Source organism: Anolis carolinensis, unplaced genomic scaffold, assembly GCF_035594765.1.
Source record: "Anolis carolinensis isolate JA03-04 unplaced genomic scaffold, rAnoCar3.1.pri scaffold_7, whole genome shotgun sequence".
In the NCBI taxonomy this organism is placed as follows: domain Eukaryota; kingdom Metazoa; phylum Chordata; class Lepidosauria; order Squamata; family Dactyloidae; genus Anolis; species Anolis carolinensis.
The window spans coordinates 28,138,431-28,163,965 of record NW_026943818.1 but is presented as its reverse complement, the minus strand read 5'-3'; the positions used below and the strand labels follow the sequence as shown (position 1 = coordinate 28,163,965).

The following is a 25,535-nucleotide window of genomic DNA, read 5'->3' as shown; positions in this document are numbered from 1 at the left end:
TCATTGGAACTTATGCCTCAAGTCCCACCTCCCAGCAGCAAAGAACTGGTGGGATCACAAACCTGCAAAAGTATTGGAAAATGAGCACGCAAAGATACTGTGGGACTTCCGGATCCAGACTGAGAAAGTTCTGGAACACAACACACCAGACATCACAGTTGTGGAAAAGAAAAAGGTTTGGATTATTGATGTTGCCATCCCAGGTGAAAAACAACAGGGAAAACTCAGCCGCTCTCAGGACCTCAAGACTGAACTTCAAAGACTCTGGCAGAAACCAGTGCAGGTGGTCCCAGTGGTGATGGGCACACTGGGTGCCCTGCTAAAAGATCTCAGCCGGCAATTGGAAACAATAGACATTGACAAAATCACGATCTGTCAACTGCAAAAGGCCACTCTGCTGGGATCTGCAGCATCATCCGAAAATACATCACACAGTCCTAGACACTTGGGAAGTGTTCGACTTGTGAGTTTGTGATACGAAATCCAGCATATCTGTCTCGTTTGCTGTGTCATAATATAATAATAATAATAATAATAATAATATTCGGTCTTTGCATCCTTTTCTCCCTTCGTCTCTGTGTGGATTTGAACGGTTCAGCCGAGCCTCAAGGATATCAAGAGGATGTCATTATACACACACACACACACACACACACACATATATACACACACACATGCATGGTTTGAAGGGACATGTTGGACATCATATCAGAGAGCAAAGATTGCCATAATTAGAAGGCTGGAAGGCAAAAGCATGGGGAAAAAGTATTGTGTGCTAAAAATGGTATTTTTGTTTTCCTCTCGTAATAGTCGCATCCCCATTTTGGGGTGTGTGGGGCTCTCAAAATTGTATTTTTGTTTTCCTCTCGTAATAGTCTCACTCCCATTTTGGGGTGTGTGGGGCTCTCAAAATTGTATTTTTGTTTTCCTCTCGTAATAGTCGCATCCCCATTTTGGGGTGTGTGGGGCTCTCAAAATTGTATTTTTGTTTTCCTCTCGTAATAGTCTCACCCCCATTTTGGAGGTGGTGGGGTGTGCTCAAATTGTAATTCTGTTTTCCTCTCGTAATAGTTGCATCCCCATTTTGGGGTGTGTGGGGCTCTCAAAATTGTATTTTTGTTTTCCTCTCATAATAGTCTCATCCTCATTTTGGGGGAGTGTGTGCTCAAATTGTATTTTTGTTTTCTCTCGTAATAGTCTCACCCCCATTTTGGATGGTGGTGGTGTGTGCTCAAATTGTATTTTTGTTTTCCTCTCGTAATAGTTGCATCCCCATTTTGGGATGTGTGGGGCTCTCAAAATTGTATTTTTGTTTTCCTCTCGTAATAGTCGCATCCCCATTTTGGGGTGTGTGGGGCTCTCAAAATTGTATTTTTGTTTTCCTCTCGTAATAGTCTCACCCCCATTTTGGAGGTGGTGGGGTGTGCTCAAATTGTATTTTTGTTTTCCTCTCGTAATAGTTGCATCCCCATTTTGGGATGTGTGGGGCTCTCAAAATTGTATTTTTGTTTTCCTCTCATAATAGTCTCACCCTCATTTTGGGGGAGTGTGTGCTCAAATTGTATTTTTGTTTTCCTCTCGTAATAGTTGCATCCCCATTTTGGGGTGTGTGGGGCTGTCAAAATTGTATTTTTGTTTTCCTCTCGTAATAGTCTCACCCCCATTTTGGAGGTGGTGGGGTGTGCTCAAATTGTATTTTTGCTTTCCTCTCGTAATAGTCTCACCCCCATTTTGGAGGTGGTGGGGTGTGCTCAAATTGTATTTTTGTTTTCCTCTCGTAATAGTCTCACCCCCATTTTGGAGGCGGTGGGGTGTGCTCAAATTGTAATTCTGTTTTCCTCTCATAATAGTCTCATCCCCATTTTTGTGGGGTAGGATGTGCTGAAAATTTCTATTGTTGTTTTCTTCTCGTAATAGTCTCACCCCCATATTATACTTTGCTCATTCGTCTAAATATTCTCTTGCTGTTTTTGTTGTTGTTACTATATCTATATATATATATATATATATAAAAGGGTAATGGAATCACGGCACCGGACAAAACAACTAAAGTAAATGCCCCACAACCATGAAAATTGACAGCACAACCTTTCATCCATGCCTCTACGTTCATACAACAAAAAGAAAAGAAAAATTAAGTCCTAGCCATAGCAACACGTGGCCGGGCACAGCTAGTTTATTTATACCCCGCTTTTCCTCTCTGGAGACTCTAACGCAGCTATGTATCTATTACTATTGTTGCTGTTGTTTATTTATACCCCGCTTTTCCTCTCGAGGAGGAGACTCTACTCTTTTACGTTGTGAGAGTTTAAAGCCAAGTCCTGAATGCACCGTCGTGATAGGAAACCATAGACTTAAAATATATTAATTGCAGCGTTATTAAACCCGGAGATGGAATAACGCCCTTACCTTATTTGTGAGAATTAAGCCACAGGGAAATCCCACAGAATTGCAGAAGTAGAGAAAGTAAACGTCTTCTTCAGCGTCAACCGTTTCAACCCGTCTCTTAAGCCTCTTTGAGTCCCATGTTGGGTGCCTGATAATCCCGTAAATCAATCAAGACGCAGCCTCCGCCGTCCGAACCCAAAAGCCGTTTATTAGAAACGCGAGGCCGGTGGTGCATCCAAACGACGTTAGTATTGTGTTGCTCAAAATTAAAAACCTGAACACCATAATTAGGGGGGGAAACTATTGCTTTTTTCTTTTCTTCTCATAATACTTGCACCCCCATTTCACAGTGAAACCTGGACAAACCCTCGTACGTCGGTACTTTCAAATATGCTCTGCTAAATAAAGACAGGTTTGCTCCACGTGGAGAAAAATATCCCGAAGATGTTGGGAGATATCCAGGAGATCTGTCCGTTTCTCCCCCTGAATATATTTTGGACCCCAAAGGACCCCAAATGAACATTTGTGTGGCCTTAACTTCTATTATTCCCATCCCAAACGCCTTCTAACGTCGGACGAGAACCGACTCGGGATCCTCGAACGGCATCTTCCGCATTCAGACCCGTCTCGGCTTTGCAAAACTGCCGACTTGGAGGCGAAACGTGAGCGGCTCCGATGGCACCCTCCATTCCGCATCCACGCCTTGTGTACATACCTGCTAGCTCCACTCACAAACCCCAACGTTACTTACAAGAATCCAAAACTTCCTTTAGACCTGGGGAACTGGAACAAAGTAGCTCCCCGTTTTGCCACATTTCACGGAAGACTTTGCACAGATTTTCCGAAGGCGTTTCTGCACCCTATATACTCGAAGATAAGCCGAGGGAATGCTTTGAAAAGGGAAAGAAGCCCTTGCATCCACCTTATAAGCTTCGGCTTATATTCAGGTTGGTTCACACTTGAGTATATACGGCATATGAATCTGAATATTGGTGGAGTGCTAACGGCCAACTAAGATTTGTAACACGAAGCCTATTCTAGAAACGTGGAAATAAAAACACGACGGAACAAAGCAAACAGCAGGAGGAGGGGAACGAACAACTCCTAGGCTGAACAACACAAATCTGGGAAGGAGGAGGAGACGGGTTTGTGATTCCTTCACAACAAAGTAAGGAGTGTTCATATCGCAAAGCCAATTCGTTGCGCCAAACAGGAAAAGCCACCGAATTGTGGGTTATTTCCATCCAAAATACGGACACATGTTGATCCTTTTCTATTTTCGACACCTGTTTTGCGAGTGTAAATGAGACCAGAGAGCAAAATCCTTCGAGCTCCTTGAGTAGCATAACCAATGGGAGCGTTACTAAGACCGAAAGGCATGTCTCTATATTACAATCACCCCAGCAACATTAAAATGGGGCAGGAGGTGTTCCTCTTGCGACCGGAGGGCGAAACCCTTCAAACTCCTTGAGTAGCGTACCCAACGGGAGAGGTGCTAAGACCTAAATGTATATCTCTATATTTAAAGATGCCTCACCTCCTTGAGCTGAGTACCCAACGGGAGCGTTACTAAGACCGAAAGGCATGTCTCTACATTACAATCACCCCAGCGACATTAAAATGGGGCAAGGGTGTTCATCTTGTGACCGGAGAGCAAAACCCTTCGACCTCCTTGAGCAGCGTACCCAACGGGAGTGTTGCTAAGTCCAAAAGGCATGTCTCTGTATTTAAAGATGCCTCACCTCCTTGAGCCGCGTAACCAACGGGAGTGTTGCTAAGACCGAAAAGCATTTATCTGTATTAAGATCACCCCAGTGACGTTAAAACGGGACGAGAGATATTCTATACAGACAACCACAGTGGGATGAAGGGATACATAAGAAAGGGAGTTACACATCACACGAGAGGTGGCTTCGGGTTAGGACACAGGAGCGAAACTCTTGTCAATTGGCAAAACAAGCACCCCCTGTTTGGCGATGTGACCCAAACGAAGCAATACAGAGGAGGATGACTTTTTCAGCCTCCCATTTGGAAGTAAATAGAGTCTATTTGGCACAGTGAGAACGGAGGATAAGGTCCTGAGCCAAGCGAAAACAACGACAACAACGGAGAGAGGCCATAAAAGTCTGGAGAAAGGAAGAGAAAGGGGAGATTCCGTCTCCTAAAGTGACCGAGTGCTTGGCCTCCTCCTTCATTGCCATCTTCAGCTCAGGTCTCGAAATATTTGTAGATCTGCGCCACGTACTGCATGACGCACTGCCAGTCCGGGCGGTCCGTGTACATGATCTCGCTCAGCTCCTGCAGAAAGAGAGAGAGAAAAAAGTAAAGGGAAACTGACTGTGCCATTCACCACTGGGACCACCTTCCCTGGCTTGTGCTGAAGTCTTTGCACTCCGATCTTCAAATCTTCATTATCATGTCAGCTTTTCCAGTTCCTTCTCGTCAATCCTGCTGTCGCCTATTATTACTATTATTATTATTATTATTATTGGATCACTGGGCCCACCTTCCCTGGCTTGTGCTGGAATCTTTGCACTTTGATCTTCAAATCTTCATTATCGCATCAGCTTTTCCAGTTCATTCTCGTCAATCCTGCTGTCGCCTATTATTATTATTATTATTATTAATATTATTGGATCACTGGGCCCACCTTCCCTGGCTTGTGCTGGAATCTTTGCACTTTGATCTTCAAATCTTCATTATCGCATCAGCTTTTCCAGTTCATTCTCGTCAATCCTTCTGTCGCCTATTATTATTATTATTATTATTATTATTATTATTATTATTATTGGATCACTGGGACCACCTTCCCTGGCTTGTGCTGAAGTCTTTGCACTCCGATCTTCAAATCTTCATTATCATGTCAGCTTTTCCAGTTCCTTCTCGTCAATCCTTCTGTCGCCTATTATTATTATTATTATTATTATTATTATTATTATTATTGGATCACTGGGCCCACCTTCCCTGGCTTGTGCTGGAATCTTTGCACTTTGATCTTCAAATCTTCATTATCGCATCAGCTTTTCCAGTTCATTCTCGTCAATCCTTCTGTCGCCTATTATTATTATTATTATTATTATTATTATTATTATTATTGGATCACTGGGCCCACCTTCCCTGGCTTGTGCTGGAATCTTTGCACTTTGATCTTCAAATCTTCATTATCGCATCAGCTTTTCCAGTTCATTCTCGTCAATCCTTCTGTCGCCTATTATTATTATTATTATTATTATTATTATTATTATTGGATCACTGGGCCCACCTTCCCTGGCTTGTGCTGAAATCTTTGCACTCCAATCTTCAAATCTTCATTATCGCATCAGCTTTTCCAGTTCATTCTCGTCAATCCTTCTGTCGCCTATTATTATTATTATTATTATTATTATTATTATTATTGGATCACTGGGACCACCTTCCCTGGCTTGTGCTGAAATCTTTGCACTCCAATCTTCAAATCTTCATTATCGTGTCTGCTTCTCCAGTTCCTTCTCGTCAATCCTGCTGTCACCTATTATTATTATTATTGGACCTATTATTATTATTAGTAGACCACTAATAGTATATGATACTAGTAACCCAAAGAGAGGTTGCTTTCACGGTACATTGAACTCTCGGTTTCAGTTCCTCCTGGTTCAACCCTGCACTTCTTCCTGAGACAAACCAAAGGAAATGTGCAAAAACCACTTGACTTTCTGTAAAAAGCGAGATGTGAAAAAGGCAACACTCACCAAACTGGGTTTGATGCCGACGCTCTCGGCGGCTTGGAAAGCCAAAAGAAGGTTTCTTTTCTGCAAAATATAGATATATATATATCAGAATAAAAGAATAGATTTTACAGCCGGGACATCCCCATGGAGTCCTTGCTCCACCATGGATGGATGGAAGGATAGATGATAAACGGATGGAAGGATGGATGGATGGGTGGATGGATGATTGACAGATGGGTGGAAAGATAGCTGATAAACGGATGGAAGGATGGATAGATGATGGATGGATGGATGGATGGATGGAAGGATAGATGATAAACAGATGGAAGGAAGGATAGATGATGGATGGATGCATGGGTGGATGGATGATTGACGGATGGAAGGATAGATGATAAACGGATGGAAGGATGGATAGATGATGGATGGATGGATGGATGGGTGGATGGATGATTGACGGATGGAAAGATAGCTGATAAACGGATGGAAGGATGGATAGATGATGGATGGATGGATGGATGATTGACGGATGGAAAGATAGCTGATAAACGGATGGAAGGATGGATAGATGATGGATGGATGGATGGATGATTGACGGATGGAAGGATGGATGATAAACGGATGGAAGGAACGATAGATGATGGATGGATGGATGGATGATTGACGGATGGAAGGATAGATGATAAACGGATGGAAGGATGGATAGATGATGGATTGACGGATGGATGATTGACAGATGGAAGGATAGATGATAAACGGATGGAAGGAAGGATAGATGATGGATTGACGGATGGATGATTGACAGATGGAAGGATAGATGATAAACGGATGGAAGGAAGGATAGATGATGGATGGAAGGATGGGTGGATGGATGGAAGGAAGGATGGATGATTGACAGATGGATGGAAGGATAGAAGGATTGGATGGATGGAAGGAAGGAAGGAAGGATAGAAAGATAGAAGGATAGATGATGGATGGATAGAAGGAAGGAAGGATAGATGACAGACAGAAGGATGGAAGGATTGGATGGATGAGTGGAAAGATAGATGATGGATGGATAGAAGGAAGGAAGGATAGATGACAGACAGAAGGATGGAAGGATTGGATGGATGAGTGGAAAGATAGATGGATGGATGGATGGAAGGAAGGAAGGATAGATGACAGACAGAAGGATGGAAGGATTGGATGGATGAGTGGAAAGATAGATGGATGGATGGATGGAAGGAAGGAAGGATAGATGACAGACAGAAGGATGGAAGGATTGGATGGATGAGTGGAAAGATAGATGGATGGATGGATGGAAGGAAGGAAGGATAGATGACAGACAGAAGGATGGAAGGATTGGATGGATGAGTGGAAAGATAGATGGATGGATGGATGGAAGGAAGGAAGGATAGATGACAGACAGAAGGATGGAAGGATTGGATGGATGAGTGGAAAGATAGATGGATGGATGGATGGAAGGAAGGAAGGATAGATGACAGACAGAAGGATGGAAGGATTGGATGGATGAGTGGAAAGATAGATGATGGATGGATAGAAGGAAGGAAGGATAGATGACAGACAGAAGGATGGAAGGATTGGATGGATGAGTGGAAAGATAGATGGATGGATGGATGGAAGGAAGGAAGGATAGATGACAGACAGAAGGATGGAAGGATTGGATGGATGAGTGGAAAGATAGATGATGGATGGATAGAAGGAAGGAAGGATAGATGACAGACAGAAGGATGGAAGGATTGGATGGATGAGTGGAAAGATAGATGATGGATGGATAGAAGGAAGGAAGGATAGATGACAGACAGAAGGATGGAAGGATTGGATGGATGAGTGGAAAGATAGATGATGGATGGATAGAAGGAAGGAAGGATAGATGACAGACAGAAGGATGGAAGGATTGGATGGATGAGTGGAAAGATAGATGGATGGATGGATGGAAGGAAGGAAGGATAGATGACAGACAGAAGGATGGAAGGATTGGATGGATGAGTGGAAAGATAGATGATGGATGGATAGAAGGAAGGAAGGATAGATGACAGACAGAAGGATGGAAGGATTGGATGGATGAGTGGAAAGATAGATGGATGGATGGATGGAAGGAAGGAAGGATAGATGACAGACAGAAGGATGGAAGGATTGGATGGATGAGTGGAAAGATAGATGGATGGATGGATGGAAGGAAGGAAGGATAGATGACAGACAGAAGGATGGAAGGATTGGATGGATGAGTGGAAAGATAGATGGATGGATGGATGGAAGGAAGGAAGGATGGATGACAGACAGAAGGATGGAAGGATTGGATGGATGAGTGGAAAGATAGATGGATGGATGGATGGAAGGAAGGAAGGATAGATGACAGACAGAAGGATGGAAGGATTGGATGGATGAGTGGAAAGATAGATGGATGGATGGATGGAAGGAAGGAAGGATAGATGACAGACAGAAGGATGGAAGGATTGGATGGATGAGTGGAAAGATAGATGATGGATGGATGGATGGAAGGAAGGAAGGATGGATGATAGACCATATATGGATGGAGGGAAGGACAGAAGGATAGATGATAGACAGATGAGTGGAAGGATGGATGGATGACGGACAGATGGATAGAAGGATAGATGATAAACAGATGGAAGGAAGGATAGATGATGGATGGATGCATGGGTGGATGGATGATTGACAGATGGGTAGAAAGATAGCTGATAAACGGATGGAAGGATGGATAGATGATGGATGGATGGATGGATGGATGGATGATTGACGGATGGAAGGATAATGATAAACGGATGGAAGGAAGGATAGATGATGGATGGAAGGATGGGTGCATGGTTGGAAGCATGGGTGGATGGATGGAAGGAAGGATGGATGATTGACAGATGAATGGAAGGATAGAAGGATTGGATGAATGGAAGGAAGGAAGGAAGGATAGAACGATGGAAGAATAGATAGATAGAAGGATTGGACGGATGGATGGAAGGATAGACAATGGATGGAAGGGAGGAAAGATAGAAGGATGGAATAGATGGAAGGATAGACAATGGATGGATAGAAGGAAGGAAGGAAGGAAGGAAGGATAGATTATAGATAATAGATGGAAGGAAGGACAGAAGTATTGGAGGGATGGAGGGAAGGATAGATGATAGACAGATAGATGGAAGGAGAAAAGGATTGCATGGATAGAAGGAAGGATAGAAGGTTGGAAGGATAGAACATGGATGGAAAGATGGCGGGGTGGATGGAAGGATGGATAGTGAGACAATACATGGAAGGACAGATAGAAGGATGGGATGGATGGAAAGATAGATGATAGACAGATGGATGGAAGGAGAAAAGGATTGGATGGATGAAAGGATAGATGATAGACAATAGATGGAAGGAAGGATAAAAGGATTGGATCGATGGAGAGAAGGATGGATGATAGACACATGGATGGAAAGATAGAAGGATTAGATGGATAGATGGATGAGTGGAGAGATAGATGATAGATGGATGGATGGAAGGAAGGATAGAAGAATTAGATGGATGGATGGATGGATGGCTAGAAGGATGGAAGGACATGATAGATGGTTGGAAGGAAGGATAGAAGGATTGGATGAATGGATGGAGGGAAGGATAGATGATAGACGGATGAATGGATGGATGGAAGGAAGGAAGGATAGAAGGATTGGATGAATGGATGGAGGGAAGGATAGATGATAGACGGATGGATGGATGGAAGGAAGGATAGAAGGATTGGATGAATGGATGGAGGGAAGGATAGATGATAGACGGATGGATGGATGGAAGGAAGGATAGAAGGATTGGATGAATGGATGGAGGGAAGGATAGATGATAGACGGATGGATGGATGGAAGGAAGGATAGAAGGATTGGATGAATGGATGGAGGGAAGGATAGATGATAGACGGATGGATGGATGGAAGGAAGGATAGAAGGATTGGATGAATGGATGGAGGGAAGGATAGATGATAGACGGATGGATGGATGGAAGGAAGGAAGGATAGAAGGATTGGATGAATGGATGGAGGGAAGGATAGATGATAGACGGATGAATGGATGGATGGATGGAAGGAAGGATAGAAGGATTGGATGAATGGATGGAGGGAAGGATAGATGATAGACGGATGGATGGATGGAAGGAAGGATAGAAGGATTGGATGAATGGATGGAGGGAAGGATAGATGATAGACGGATGGATGGATGGAAGGAAGGAAGGATAGAAGGATTGGATGAATGGATGGAGGGAAGGATAGATGATAGACGGATGGATGGATGGAAGGAAGGATAGAAGGATTGGATGAATGGATGGAGGGAAGGATAGAAGGATTGGATGAATGGATGGAGGGAAGGATAGATGATAGACGGATGGATGGATGGAAGGAAGGATAGAAGGATTGGATGAATGGATGGAGGGAAGGATAGATGATAGACGGATGGATGGATGGAAGGAAGGATAGAAGGATTGGATGAATGGATGGAGGGAAGGATAGATGATAGACGGATGGATGGATGGAAGGAAGGAAGGATAGAAGGATTGGATGAATGGATGGAGGGAAGGATAGATGATAGACGGATGGATGGATGGAAGGAAGGAAGGATAGAAGGATTGGATGAATGGATGGAGGGAAGGATAGATGATAGACGGATGGATGGATGGAAGGAAGGATAGAAGGATTGGATGAATGGATGGAGGGAAGGATAGATGATAGACGGATGGATGGATGGAAGGAAGGAAGGATAGAAGGATTGGATAAATGGATGGAGGGAAGGATAGATGATAGACGGATGAATGGATGGATGGAAGGAAGGAAGGATAGAAGGATTGGATGAATGGATGGAGGGAAGGATAGATGATAGACGGATGAATGGATGGAAGGAAGGAAGGATAGAAGGATTGGATGAATGGATGGAGGGAAGGATAGATGATAGACGGATGGATGGATGGAAGGAAGGATAGAAGGATTGGATGAATGGATGGAGGGAAGGATAGATGATAGACGGATGGATGGATGGAAGGAAGGAAGGATAGAAGGATTGGATGAATGGATGGAGGGAAGGATAGATGATAGACGGATGAATGGATGGATGGAAGGAAGGAAGGATAGAAGGATTGGATGAATGGATGGAGGGAAGGATAGATGATAGACGGATGAATGGATGGATGGAAGGAAGGAAGGATAGAAGGATTGGATGAATGGATGGAGGGAAGGATAGATGATAGACGGATGAATGGATGGAAGGAAGGAAGGATAGAAGGATTGGATGAATGGATGGAGGGAAGGATAGATGATAGATGGATGGATGGATGGAAGGAAGGATAGAAGGATTGGATGAATGGATGGAGGGAAGGATAGATGATAGACGGATGGATGGATGGAAGGAAGGATAGAAGAATTGGATGGATGGATGGATGGATGGATGGATGGATGGATGGATGGATGGAGGGAAGGACATGATAGATGGTTGGAAGGAAGGATAGAAGGATTTGGATGAATGGATGGAGGGAAGGATAGATGATAGACGGATGGATGGATGGAAGGAAGGATAGAAGAATTGGATGGATCGATGGATGGATGGAGGGAAGGACATGATAGATGGTTGGAAGGAAGGATAGAAGGATTTGGATGAATGGATGGAGGGAAGGATAGATGATAGACGGATGGATGGATGGAAGGGAAGGAAGGATAGAAAGATTGGATAAATGGATGGATGGATGGATGGCTAGAAGGATGGAAGGACATGATAGATAGTTGGAAGGAAGGATAGAAGGATTTGGATGATGGAGGGAAGGATAGATGATAGACGGATGGATGGATGGAAGGATGGATGATAGACAGAAGGACAGAAGCAAGGAACGATAGAAGGATTGGATGGATGGATGGATGGATGGATGGAAGGATAGATGATAGGTGTTTGGAAGGATAGAAGGATTGGATGGGTGGAAGGAAGTATAGAAGAATGGGATGGATGGATGAGGGAAGGATAGATTAGACAATGGATGGAAGGAAGGAAAGATAGGATGGGATGAATGGAAGGATAGAAGGATTGGATAGAAGGTTGGAAGGACAGATGATAGATGAAAAGGTAGACAGGTGGAAGGATGGCTGGATGATAGGTAGGAAGGAAAGATGGAAGGACAGACAGGTCGATAGATGGCGGGCGTCTTCCAACCGGGGCGGACGGGACTTGCCTTATCCTGGCTGTTCAGTTCCCGGAACGGGATGTGAGCCGGGAGATACGTGTGCAGAAGGGCGCAGAAGGCCAGGCCGTCGCTCCAGCTGCTGCTGAAATTCGTGATGTCGATGTTCTGGGAGAGAAAATGAAAGGGAGTCAAGGAGGAACACACCCAAGAAAATCCAGGAAAAGAGGACTCGCGGGCAGCCTTCCCGGGGCATGCCGACAATAATAAATGCCAGGCGCCTTAGTCAGGTAAAAGGGGAAAGTTGGATGGGCATCTTCCGGAGGTGGTGAAGCAAGAGGTTCAGCTAGATGGTCTCTGTGTATATAACACATACAATTAGTGGCCGGATTCGGAGGAAGGGAAGCTCGTTCTTCTCCAAAGTCCCCGGCGTTAATTACCGTTGAGTCGTAATAACATTATCGGGGCCGAGATTGGATTACCCTTCCTTTCATAATCGGGAGAAGGAACAAAGTTTAAATATTGAGATCCGTCACTGTCGAAACGCAGAGCAGCTGGGGTCAGAGTAACTCCTAAGGCGGTGGTTGAGTTGAGTTTGGGAGTTGTAGTTCACCTACTCAAACAATGATGGATCTGGACCATGGAGACTCAATACGGCCAAATTTGAACATTGGTGGAGTCTGGGGAAAATAGACATCGTCAGCGTAGATGAAACTCTATCCGTGGATTATCTGGCAGTGTGGAGTCAAGATAATCCAGTTCAAAGCAGATAATATAAGATTATAAATGGGTTATATAGCTGTGTGGAAGGGCCTTGAGTCTACACTGCCATATAATCCAGTTCAAATCAGATAATCTGTATTTTGTAGGCAGTGTGGAAGAGGCCTAAGTGAGGCCTAACTCTGCCTGTGCCCTGGACTGAGTGGATTCCTAGGAGTTAAGATAATTCAGTTCAAATCAGATAATATAAGGTTATATAAATGGGTTATATAGCTGTGTGGAAGGGCCTTGAGTCTACACTGTCATATAATCCAGTTAAAATCTGATAATCTGTGGAAGAGGCCTAAGTGAGGCCTAACTGTGCCTGTCCCCTGGGCTGAGTAGGTTGCTAGGAAACCAAGTGGGCGGAGCTTAGCCTTCTAACTGGCAGCAATTGGATAAAAACTATTATTCCTCTCCCTGTAATTAGGACTTTATTTTTCTTTTCTTTTCGTTGTATCAACCTAGAGCCATGAATGATGGGTTGTGTTGTCAAATTTCAAGGTTGGGGGGCCTGTAGTTTTGTTGTTTTGTCTGCTGCCCTGATGCCATCACTCTTTTATATATATAGATAATATTGATAAAAATATTATAATGTTATACAATATAATACTAATAATAATACCATATAATAATTACATACAATATTACAGTACAGTGGTATAGTTCAATATATAGTAATATATAATGCTAATATTGTGCTATACTAATAATATAATATATTGTATGTACATACAGCTGCTCTGAGTCCCCTTTGGGGTGAGAAAGGTGGGATATAAATGTACTAAATAAATGTAGTAAATAAATACATGAATAATTTTAGACTCAGGCTCGCCCAAAGTCTGACATGACTTGAAGGCACACAACAACAACAACAACAATCCTAATTTACTTGACTATCTCATTGGCCAGAAGCAGGTCCACACTTTCCATTGAAATCCTGATAGATTTATGTTGGTTAAAATTGTTCTTATATTCAAATATTGTATTGTTCCTTCATTGTTGTTGTTTTTTGCACTACAAATAAGACATGTGCAGTGTGCATAGAAATTTGTTCGTATTTTTTTTCAAATGATAATTCGGCCCCTCAACGGTCTGAAGGATTGTGGACCGGCCCTCTGCTTTAAAAGTTTGAGGACCTCTGCCTTAGGGGTAGAATCGTCAGCGTAGATGAAACTCTATCCGTTCTGGCAGTGGAGGATTATTTGTGAAAATGCTCTCCAAAGCCTTAGGGGCTCATCGATGCCGACGATCGTGCCATCACCGCTCATGCAGAGAGCTTTGAAATGGTTGAACCACCCGAACCTTGGGTGGTGATGGCACGATCGTCAGCGTAGATGAAACTCTTGATTCCTTCTGTCATTTGTGTACATCTTAAGCATTGAACCTGGGCGTTTTTCTGCCTGGACGGCGATCTGTCTTCTGGGGGGTTCGGACAGGATGCGTTTCCTGTCCGGCGGACACCTCAAGGGGACTCGTTCCTTTGTTATCCCGTTCCCTGTTGATCCCGGCTACTTGAAAAGCCGGCCGACCCAATAAAAGAGGATATTTATTGCCTTTGGCCGCCAGAGAAAATATTCCAAAAGTCAACAAGAGGCCCCGACAGCCAGGCTTAAGGCCTGAAACAATACGATAACAAATAATAAAGGAAGAGACGGGGGTTTCGGCGACCGCCGTAATCCGGGAGCGAGACGAATTAAACTGGGGGGAGGCCTTGAATTTATTTGTTCTCAACTCGGCCCCGATTGTGTTTTCGTAACACACACCCCCGCCGGAAAAATGCGTCTCTTTGCACGTTTGCTCGAAAATTACGTTCCGGGGCTAAAGGCCGGGCGGCGGATAAGTTCCGAGAAGTCGGGAGTCGACTTCTGGAGCCCCGAGGCTCTAAATCACCTCTTCGTTGGTGTCATTAATACCGCAATAATTTCGATTAGTTCGGCTAATTTTCTGTCCTGATGTACGAGTCGCCTTGGGGGAAAATATGTACCGAAATACAGGAGATAAATCCTGCTTAACGAGTGAAAACGCGGATGGATGGATTCGCACCCAGCTTCGGGAAACAGAAGGAGGGAATTCACCTCTCGCTCAGTGTTTACATGTTTGTTTGTATGTTTGTATGTATTTTCTGACTCCTACCAACAACCGATCGGGACCAAACTTGGAACACAGACTCCCAATGACCTTCAGAACATATTGGAGTAGTCTGGGTTGGATGGACCCTGGATTCTGGGAGTTATAGTTCACCTACATCCAGGGAGCGTTCCGAACTCAGTCAGTGTTTGTATGTATTTTCCGACTCCTACTAACAACCGATCGGGACCAAACTTGGAACATGGATCCCACATGACCTTCAGAACATCCTGGAAGGGTTTGGGGCGGATGGATCCAGGATTCTGGGAGTTATAGTTCACCTACATCAGAGAGCGTTCCGAACTCAGACAGTGTTTGTATGTATTTTCCGACTCCTACCAACAACCGATCAGGACCAAACTTGGAACACGGATCCGCCATGACTTACAGAACATCCTGGAGGAGTTTGGGGCGGATGGATCCTGGATTCTGGGAGTTGTAGTTCACCTACATCCGGAGAGCGTTCCGAACTCAGTCAGTGTTTGCATATTTGTATGTATTTTCCGACTCCTACCAACAACCGATCGGGACCAAACTTGGAACACGGATCCCCCATGACTTACAGAACATCCTGGAGGAGTTTGGGGTGGATGGATTCTGGGAGTTATAGTTCACCTACATCAGAGAGCGTTCTGAACTCAGACAGTGTTTGTATGTATTTTCCGACTCCTACCAACAACCGATCGGGACCAAACTTGGAACACAGATCCGCCATGACTTACAGAACATCCTGGAGGAGTTTGGGGTGGATGGATCCTGGATTCTGGGAGTTATAGTTCACCTACTTCTGGAGAGCGTTCCGAACCCAGTCAGTGTTTGTATGTATTTTCCAACTCCTACCAACAACCGATCGGGACCAAACTTGGAACACAGATCCGCCATCACTTACAGAACATCCTGGAGGAGTTTGGGGTGGATGGATCCTGGATTCTGGGAGTTATAGTTCACCTACTTCTGGAGAGCGTTCCGAACCCAGTCAGTGTTTGTATGTATTTTCCAACTCCTACCAACAACCGATCGGGACCAAACTTGGAACACAGTTCCGCCATCACTTACAGAACATCCTGGAGGAGTTTGGGGTGGATGGATCCTGGATGCTGGGAGTTATAGTTCATCTACATCCGGAGAGCGTTCCGAACTCAGTCAGTGTTTGTATATTTGTATGTATTTTCCGACTCCTACCAACAACCGATCGGGACCAAACTTGGAACACGGATCCCCCATGACTTACAGAACATCCTGGAGGAGTTTGGGGCGGATGGATCCTGGATTCTGGGAGTTATAGTTCACCTACATCAGAGAGCGTTCTGAACTCAGACAGTGTTTGTATGTATTTTCCGACTCCTACCAACAACCGATCAGGACCAAACTTGGAACACGGATCCGCCATGACTTACAGAACATCCTGGAGGAGTTTGGGGCGGATGGATCCTGGATTCTGGGAGTTGTAGTTCACCTACATCCGGAGAGCGTTCCGAACTCAGTCAGTGTTTGCATATTTGTATGTATTTTCCGACTCCTACCAACAACCGATCGGGACCAAACTTGGAACACGGATCCCCCATGACTTACAGAACATCCTGGAGGAGTTTGGGGTGGATGGATTCTGGGAGTTATAGTTCACCTACATCAGAGAGCGTTCTGAACTCAGACAGTGTTTGTATGTATTTTCCGACTCCTACCAACAACCGATCGGGACCAAACTTGGAACACAGATCCGCCATGACTTACAGAACATCCTGGAGGAGTTTGGGGTGGATGGATCCTGGATTCTGGGAGTTATAGTTCACCTACTTCTGGAGAGCGTTCCGAACCCAGTCAGTGTTTGTATGTATTTTCCAACTCCTACCAACAACCGATCGGGACCAAACTTGGAACACAGATCCGCCATGACTTACAGAACATCCTGGAGGAGTTTGGGGTGGATGGATCCTGGATGCTGGGAGTTATAGTTCATCTACATCCGGAGAGCGTTCCGAACTCAGTCAGTGTTTGTATATTTGTATGTATTTTCCGACTCCTACCAACAACCGATCGGGACCAAACTTGGAACACGGATCCCCCATGACTTACAGAACATCCTGGAGGAGTTTGGGGCGGATGGATCCTGGATTCTGGGAGTTATAGTTCACCTACATCAGAGAGCGTTCTGAACTCAGACAGTGTTTGTATGTATTTTCCGACTCCTACCAACAACCGATCAGGACCAAACTTGGAACACAGATCCGCCATGACTTACAGAACATCCTGGAGGAGTTTGGGGCGGATGGATCCTGGATTCTGGGAGTTATAGTTCACCTACATCCGGAGAGCATTCCGAACTCAGTCAGTGTTTGTATATTTGTATGTATTTTCCGACTCCTACCAACAACCGATCGGGACGAAACTTGGAACACAGACTCCCAATGACCTTCAGAACATATTGGAGGAGTCTGGGTTGGATGGACCCTGGATTCTGGGAGTTATAGTTCACCTACATCCAGGGAGCGTTCCGAACTCAGTCAGTGTTTGTATGTATTTTCCGACTCCTACTAACAACCGATCGGGACCAAACTTGGAACACGGATCCCCCATGACTTACAAGACATCCTGGAGGGGTTTGGGGTGGATGGATCCTGGATTCTGGGAGTTATAGTTCACCTACTTCCGGAGAGCGTTCCGAACTCAGACAGTGTTTGTATGTATTTTCCGACTCCTACTAACAACCGATCGGGACCAAACTTGGAACACAGATCCGCCATGACTTACAGAACATCCTGGAGGAGTTTGGGGCGGATGGATCCTGGATTCTGGGAGTTATAGTTCACCTACATCAGAGAGCGTTCTGAACTCAGACAGTGTTTGTATGTATTTTCCGACTCCTACCAACAACCGATCAGGACCAAACTTGGAACACAGATCCGCCATGACTTACAGAACATCCTGGAGGAGTTTGGGGCGGATGGATCCTGGATTCTGGGAGTTATAGTTCACCTACATCCGGAGAGCATTCCGAACTCAGTCAGTGTTTGTATATTTGTATGTATTTTCCGACTCCTACCAACAACCAATCAGGACGAAACTTGGAACACAGACTCCCAATGACCTTCAGAACATATTGGAGGAGTCTGGGTTGGATGGACCCTGGATTCTGGGAGTTATAGTTCACCTACATCCAGGGAGCGTTCCGAACTCAGTCAGTGTTTGTATGTATTTTCCGACTCCTACTAACAACCGATCGGGACCAAACTTGGAACACGGATCCCCCATGACTTACAAGACATCCTGGAGGGGTTTGGGGTGGATGGATCCTGGATTCTGGGAGTTATAGTTCACCTACTTCCGGAGAGCGTTCCGAACTCAGACAGTGTTTGTATGTATTTTCCGACTCCTACCAACAACCAATCGGGACCAAACTTGGCACACAGATCCCTCATGACCTACAGAACATCCTGGAAGGGTTTGGGGCGGATGGATCCTGGATTCTGGGAGTTATAGTTCACCTACATCCGGAGAGTGTTCCGAACTCAGTCAGTGTTTGTATATTTGTATGTATTTTCCGACTCCTACCAACAACCGATCGGGACCAAACTTGGAACACGGATCCGCCATGACTTACAGGACATCCTGGAGGGGTTTGGGGCGGACGGATCCTGGATTCTGGGAGTTATAGTTCACCTACATCCGGAGAGTGTTCCGAACTCAGTCAGTGTTTGTATATTTGTATGTATTTTCCGACTCCTACCAACAACCGATCGGGACCAAACTTGGAACACGGATCCCCCATGACTTACAAGACATCCTGGAGGGGTTTGGGGTGGATGGATCCTGGATTCTGGGAGTTATAGTTCACCTACTTCCGGAGAGCGTTCCGAACTCAGACAGTGTTTGTATGTATTTTCCGACTCCTACTAACAACCGATCGGGACCAAACTTGGAACACGGATCCCCCATGACTTACAAGACATCCTGGAGGGGTTTGGGGTGGATGGATCCTGGATTCTGGGAGTTATAGTTCACCTACTTCCGGAGAGCGTTCCGAACTCAGACAGTGTTTGTATGTATTTTCCGACTCCTACTAACAACCGATCGGGACCAAACTTGGAACACGGATCCCCCATGACTTACAAGACATCCTGGAGGGGTTTGGGGTGGATGGATCCTGGATTCTGGGAGTTATAGTTCACCTACTTCCGGAGAGCGTTCCGAACTCAGACAGTGTTTGTATGTATTTTCCGACTCCTACTAACAACCGATCGGGACCAAACTTGGAACACGGATCCCCCATGACTTACAAGACATCCTGGAGGGGTTTGGGGTGGATGGATCCTGGATTCTGGGAGTTATAGTTCACCTACTTCCGGAGAGCGTTCCGAACTCAGACAGTGTTTGTATGTATTTTCCGACTCCTACTAACAACCAATCAGGACGAAACTTGGAACACAGACTCCCAATGACCTTCAGAACATATTGGAGGAGTCTGGGTTGGATGGACCCTGGATTCTGGGAGTTATAGTTCACCTACTTCCGGAGAGCGTTCCGAACTCAGACAGTGTTTGTATGTATTTTCCGACTCCTACCAACAACCAATCAGGACGAAACTTGGAACACAGACTCCCAATGACCTTCAGAACATATTGGAGGAGTCTGGGTTGGATGGACCCTGGATTCTGGGAGTTATAGTTCACCTACATCCAGGGAGCGTTCCGAACTCAGTCAGTGTTTGTATGTATTTTCCGACTCCTACTAACAACCGATCGGGACCAAACTTGGAACACGGATCCCCCATGACTTACAAGACATCCTGGAGGGGTTTGGGGTGGATGGATCCTGGATTCTGGGAGTTATAGTTCACCTACTTCCGGAGAGCGTTCCGAACTCAGACAGTGTTTGTATGTATTTTCCGACTCCTACTAACAACCGATCGGGACCAAACTTGGAACACGGATCCCCCATGACTTACAAGACATCCTGGAGGGGTTTGGGGTGGATGGATCCTGGATTCTGGGAGTTATAGTTCACCTACTTCCGGAGAGCGTTCCGAACTCAGACAGTGTTTGTATGTATTTTCCGACTCCTACTAACAACCGATCGGGACCAAACTTGGAACACGGATCCCCCATGACTTACAAGACATCCTGGAGGGGTTTGGGGTGGATGGATCCTGGATTCTGGGAGTTATAGTTCACCTACTTCCGGAGAGCGTTCCGAACTCAGACAGTGTTTGTATGTATTTTCCGACTCCTACTAACAACCGATCGGGACCAAACTTGGAACACAGATCCGCCATGACTTACAGAACATCCTGGAGGAGTTTGGGGCGGATGGATCCTGGATTCTGGGAGTTATAGTTCACCTACATCAGAGAGCGTTCTGAACTCAGACAGTGTTTGTATGTATTTTCCGACTCCTACCAACAACCGATCAGGACCAAACTTGGAACACAGATCCGCCATGACTTACAGAACATCCTGGAGGAGTTTGGGGCGGATGGATCCTGGATTCTGGGAGTTATAGTTCACCTACATCCGGAGAGCATTCCGAACTCAGTCAGTGTTTGTATATTTGTATGTATTTTCCGACTCCTACCAACAACCAATCAGGACGAAACTTGGAACACAGACTCCCAATGACCTTCAGAACATATTGGAGGAGTCTGGGTTGGATGGACCCTGGATTCTGGGAGTTATAGTTCACCTACATCCAGGGAGCGTTCCGAACTCAGTCAGTGTTTGTATGTATTTTCCGACTCCTACTAACAACCGATCGGGACCAAACTTGGAACACGGATCCCCCATGACTTACAAGACATCCTGGAGGGGTTTGGGGTGGATAGATCCTGGATTCTGGGAGTTATAGTTCACCTACTTCCGGAGAGCGTTCTGAACTCAGACAGTGTTTGTATGTATTTTCCGACTCCTACTAACAACCGATCGGGACCAAACTTGGAACACAGATCCGCCATGACTTACAGAACATCCTGGAGGAGTTTGGGGCGGATGGATCCTGGATTCTGGGAGTTATAGTTCACCTACATCCGGAGAGCATTCCGAACTCAGTCAGTGTTTGTATATTTGTATGTATTTTCCGACTCCTACCAACAACCAATCAGGACGAAACTTGGAACACAGACTCCCAATGACCTTCAGAACATATTGGAGGAGTCTGGGTTGGATGGACCCTGGATTCTGGGAGTTATAGTTCACCTACATCCAGGGAGCGTTCCGAACTCAGTCAGTGTTTGTATGTATTTTCCGACTCCTACTAACAACCGATCGGGACCAAACTTGGAACACGGATCCCCCATGACTTACAAGACATCCTGGAGGGGTTTGGGGTGGATGGATCCTGGATTCTGGGAGTTATAGTTCACCTACTTCCGGAGAGCGTTCCGAACTCAGACAGTGTTTGTATGTATTTTCCGACTCCTACCAACAACCAATCGGGACCAAACTTGGCACACAGATCCCTCATGACCTACAGAACATCCTGGAAGGGTTTGGGGCGGATGGATCCTGGATTCTGGGAGTTATAGTTCACCTACATCCGGAGAGTGTTCCGAACTCAGTCAGTGTTTGTATATTTGTATGTATTTTCCGACTCCTACCAACAACCGATCGGGACCAAACTTGGAACACGGATCCGCCATGACTTACAGGACATCCTGGAGGGGTTTGGGGCGGACGGATCCTGGATTCTGGGAGTTATAGTTCACCTACATCCGGAGAGTGTTCCGAACTCAGTCAGTGTTTGTATATTTGTATGTATTTTCCGACTCCTACCAACAACCGATCGGGACCAAACTTGGAACACGGATCCCCCATGACCTACAAAACATCCTGGAGGAGTCTTGGTTGGATGTACCCTGGATGCTGGGAGTTATAGTTCACCTTCATCCGGAGAGCGTTCCGAACTCAGTCAGTGTTTGTATGTATTTTCTGACTCCTACCAACAACCGATCGGGACCAAACTTGGCACATAGATCCGCCATGACTTACAGAACATCCTGGAGGAGTCTGGGTTGGATCCTGGATTCTGGGAGTTATAGTTCACCTACATCCAGGGAGTGTTCCGAACCCAGCCGACGATAGATCTTCACCAAACTTGGGGCACAAACTAAATATGGACAACTTTGAATATAGATGAAGTTTAAGGGGAGTTGGCCGTGGATTCTGGGAGTTGTAGTACATGGCCAACCTTAAATCCCGGTGGGGTTTGGGGAGATTTGACCTTAGATTCTGGGAGTTGTAGTTCACCTACATCTAGGGAGCGTTCTGAACCCAGCCAACGATGGATCTGGACCAAACCTGGCACACAAACTAAACATGGACAACTTTAATATAGATGAAGTTTGGGGGGAGTTGGCCGTGGATTCTGGGAGTTGTAGTTCACCCGCATCCAGAGAGCGTTCTGAACCCAGCCAACGATGGATCAGAGACCCAACATAGCCAACTTCGAGTACCGGTGGAGTTTGAGAAGGATTAACCTGGCGTGATGTGAGTTGTAGTTCACCCTCGTCCTTAAGCATTTTCATAATGGGACGATTCCGAAAAACAAAGGCAAACAACGAGTATATCTTAAGCTGGTAATCTATAGAGGTCTTCCTTGATCTTGGTATGCGACTATGCATTGGATTGGGGTCTGCCTGTCTTTGGAAGGGAACGGTCGAAGAAATTGGATCTATTTCCAGCCGAACGTGGAGGCCGAAGGGAAAGGGATGATCTCAGCCGGAACAAACCCATACGGACATAAATCAGCAGCAACTAAGAGACAGTGGTGACAAGGAGAGGCAGTCAGGAAGTCTCCGGGAAAGACAAATGGGTCCCTAAATCACTTCTTCAAGGCAAGTGACAACACAATGGACACAAGGGGCATCTCCCATTCCCGGGATAGCAAACAACAGGCTTCACCCCACGGCCTCTCTTGAGAGACAGACTACAAACAAAGGCACAAAACCAGTACAAGAAAACCGCACTACAAACTAGAGCTGACAAAAACCAGTACAAGAAAACCGCACTACAAACTAGAGCTGACAAAAACCAGTACAAGAAAACCGCACTACAAACTAGAGCTGACAAAAACCAGTACAAGAAAACCGCACTATAAACTAGAGCTGACAGCTGGCACAACAAAACACTGCATGGAAAGTTCCTTGACAAAATTGAAGGAAAAGCGGATAAGGAGAAGACCTGGCTCTGGCTCACGAATGGGACCCTGAAGAAGGAGACAGAAGGCCTGATCCTTGCAGCCCAGGAGCAAGACATCAGAACAAAGGCCATTAAGGCCAAGATCGAAAAATCAGCTGATGACCCAAAATGCAGACTGTGCAAGGAAACCGATGAAACCATTGATCATATCCTCAGCTGCTGTAAGAAAATTGCACAGACAGACTACAAACAGAGGCACAACTGTGTGGCCCAAATGATTCATTGGAACTTATGCCTCAAGTACCACCTCCCAGAAGCAAAGAACTGGTGGGATCACAAACCTGCAAAACAATTGGAAAATGAGCACGCAAAGATACTGTGGGACTTCCGAATCCAGACTGACAAAGTTCTGAAACACAACACACCAGACATCACAGTTGTGGAAAAGAAAAAGGTTTGGATCATTGATGTTGCCATCCCAGGTGAAAAACAGCAGGAAAAACTCAGCCACTCTCAGGACCTCAAGATTGAACTGCAAAGACTCTGGCAGAAACCAGTGCAGGCGGTCCCGGTGGTGATCGGCACACTGAAAGATCTCAGCCGTCATTTGGAAACAATAGACATTGACAAAATCACGATCTGCCAACTGCAAAAGGCCACCCGACTGGGATCTGCAGCATCATCCGAAAATACATCACACAGTCCTAGACACTTGGGAAGTGTTCGAATTGGGATTTTGTGATACGAAATCCAGCATGTCTATCTTATTTGCTGTGTCATAATAATAATAATAATAATAATAATAATAATAATAATAATAATAATAATAATAATAATATACATCACTCAGTCCTAGACACTTGGAAAGTGTTCGACTTGCGATTTTGGGATATGAAATCCAGAATATAGATCTCGTTTGCTGTGTCATAATAAAATAATAATAATAATAATAATAATAATAATAATAATAATAATAATACATCACACAGTACTAGACACTTGGGAAGTGTTCAACTTGTGATTTTGTGATACGAAATCCAGCATGTCTATCTTGTTTGCTGTGTCATCATAATAATAATAATAATAATAATAATAATAATAATAATAATAATAATATACATCACACAGTCCTAGACACTTGGGAAATGTTCGACTTGAGATTTTGTGATATGAAATCCAGCATATCTATCTTGTTTGCTGTGTAATAATAATAATAATAATAATAATAACAATAATAATAATAATATACATCACACAGTCCTAGACACTTGGGAAGTGTCCGACTTGTGATTTTGTGATATGAAATCCAGCATATCGATCTCGTTTGCTGTGTCATAATAATAATAATAATAATAATAATAATAATAATAATAATAATAATAATAATAATACATCACACAGTCCTAGACACTTGGGAAGAGTTCGACTTGTGATTTTGTGATACGAAATCCAGCATGTCTATCTTGTTTGCTGTGTCATAATAATAATAATAATAATAATAATAATAATAATAATAATAATAATAATAATACATCACTCAGTCCTAGACACTTGGGAAGTGTTCGACTTGTGATTTTGTGAAACGAAATCCAGCATATCGATCTCGTTTGCTGTGTCACAATAATAATAATAATAATAATAATAATAATAATAATAATAATATACATCACTCAGTCCTAGACACTTGGGAAGTGTTCGACTTGTGATTTTGTGATACGAAATCCAGCATGTCTATCTTGTTTGCTGTGTCATAATAATAATAATAATAATAATAATAATAATAATAATAATACATCACTCAGTCCTAGACACTTGGGAAGTGTTCGACTTGTGATTTTGTGAAACGAAATCCAGCATATCGATCTCGTTTGCTGTGTCACAATAATAATAATAATAATAATAATAATAATAATAATAATAATATACATCACTCAGTCCTAGACACTTGGGAAGTGTTCGACTTGTGATTTTGTGAAACGAAATCCAGCATATCTATCTTGTTTGCTGTGTCATAATAATAAAATAATAATAATAATAATCCAAAGGGTGAGAGGTCCCATCTTCCCCCCGTTCATCAATTGCATCCTGACATTTATAAGGAAACCACCCAGCCGGGGTTAACGGTCAGCTTACAACGAGAAGGACAATGACCCAGTAGTCACCGCCGTCGGATCTTGAGAAGATCCGATTCCCAAACCGGCCCGCCCGGCCACTCCCTTTGCTTTGGCTTAGCTCTTGACGGGAAGGGCTAATGAGCCCTGGCATGTTTACCCCGGGGATTAGCAAAGGGTCA

General features: G+C 44.5%; 1 protein-coding gene across 2 annotated transcripts in view; it reads right to left on the bottom strand.

Annotated features, from left to right (window-relative positions):
- Positions 1 to 2,576: 2,576 nt before the first annotated feature.
- specc1 (sperm antigen with calponin homology and coiled-coil domains 1) overlaps positions 2,577 to 25,535 on the bottom strand; it is an 84,000-nt gene continuing 61,041 nt past the window's right edge. For both annotated transcript variants that reach the window (XM_062960722.1, XM_062960723.1), the window contains 3 exons: positions 12,279 to 12,395; positions 6,117 to 6,176; positions 2,577 to 4,686 (listed from right to left, as the gene is read on the bottom strand). In XM_062960722.1, coding sequence (XP_062816792.1) covers positions 4,597 to 4,686; positions 6,117 to 6,176; positions 12,279 to 12,395 — 267 coding nt within the window. In that variant the 3' untranslated portion in view covers positions 2,577 to 4,596. The remainder of the gene's footprint in view (positions 4,687 to 6,116; positions 6,177 to 12,278; positions 12,396 to 25,535) is intronic.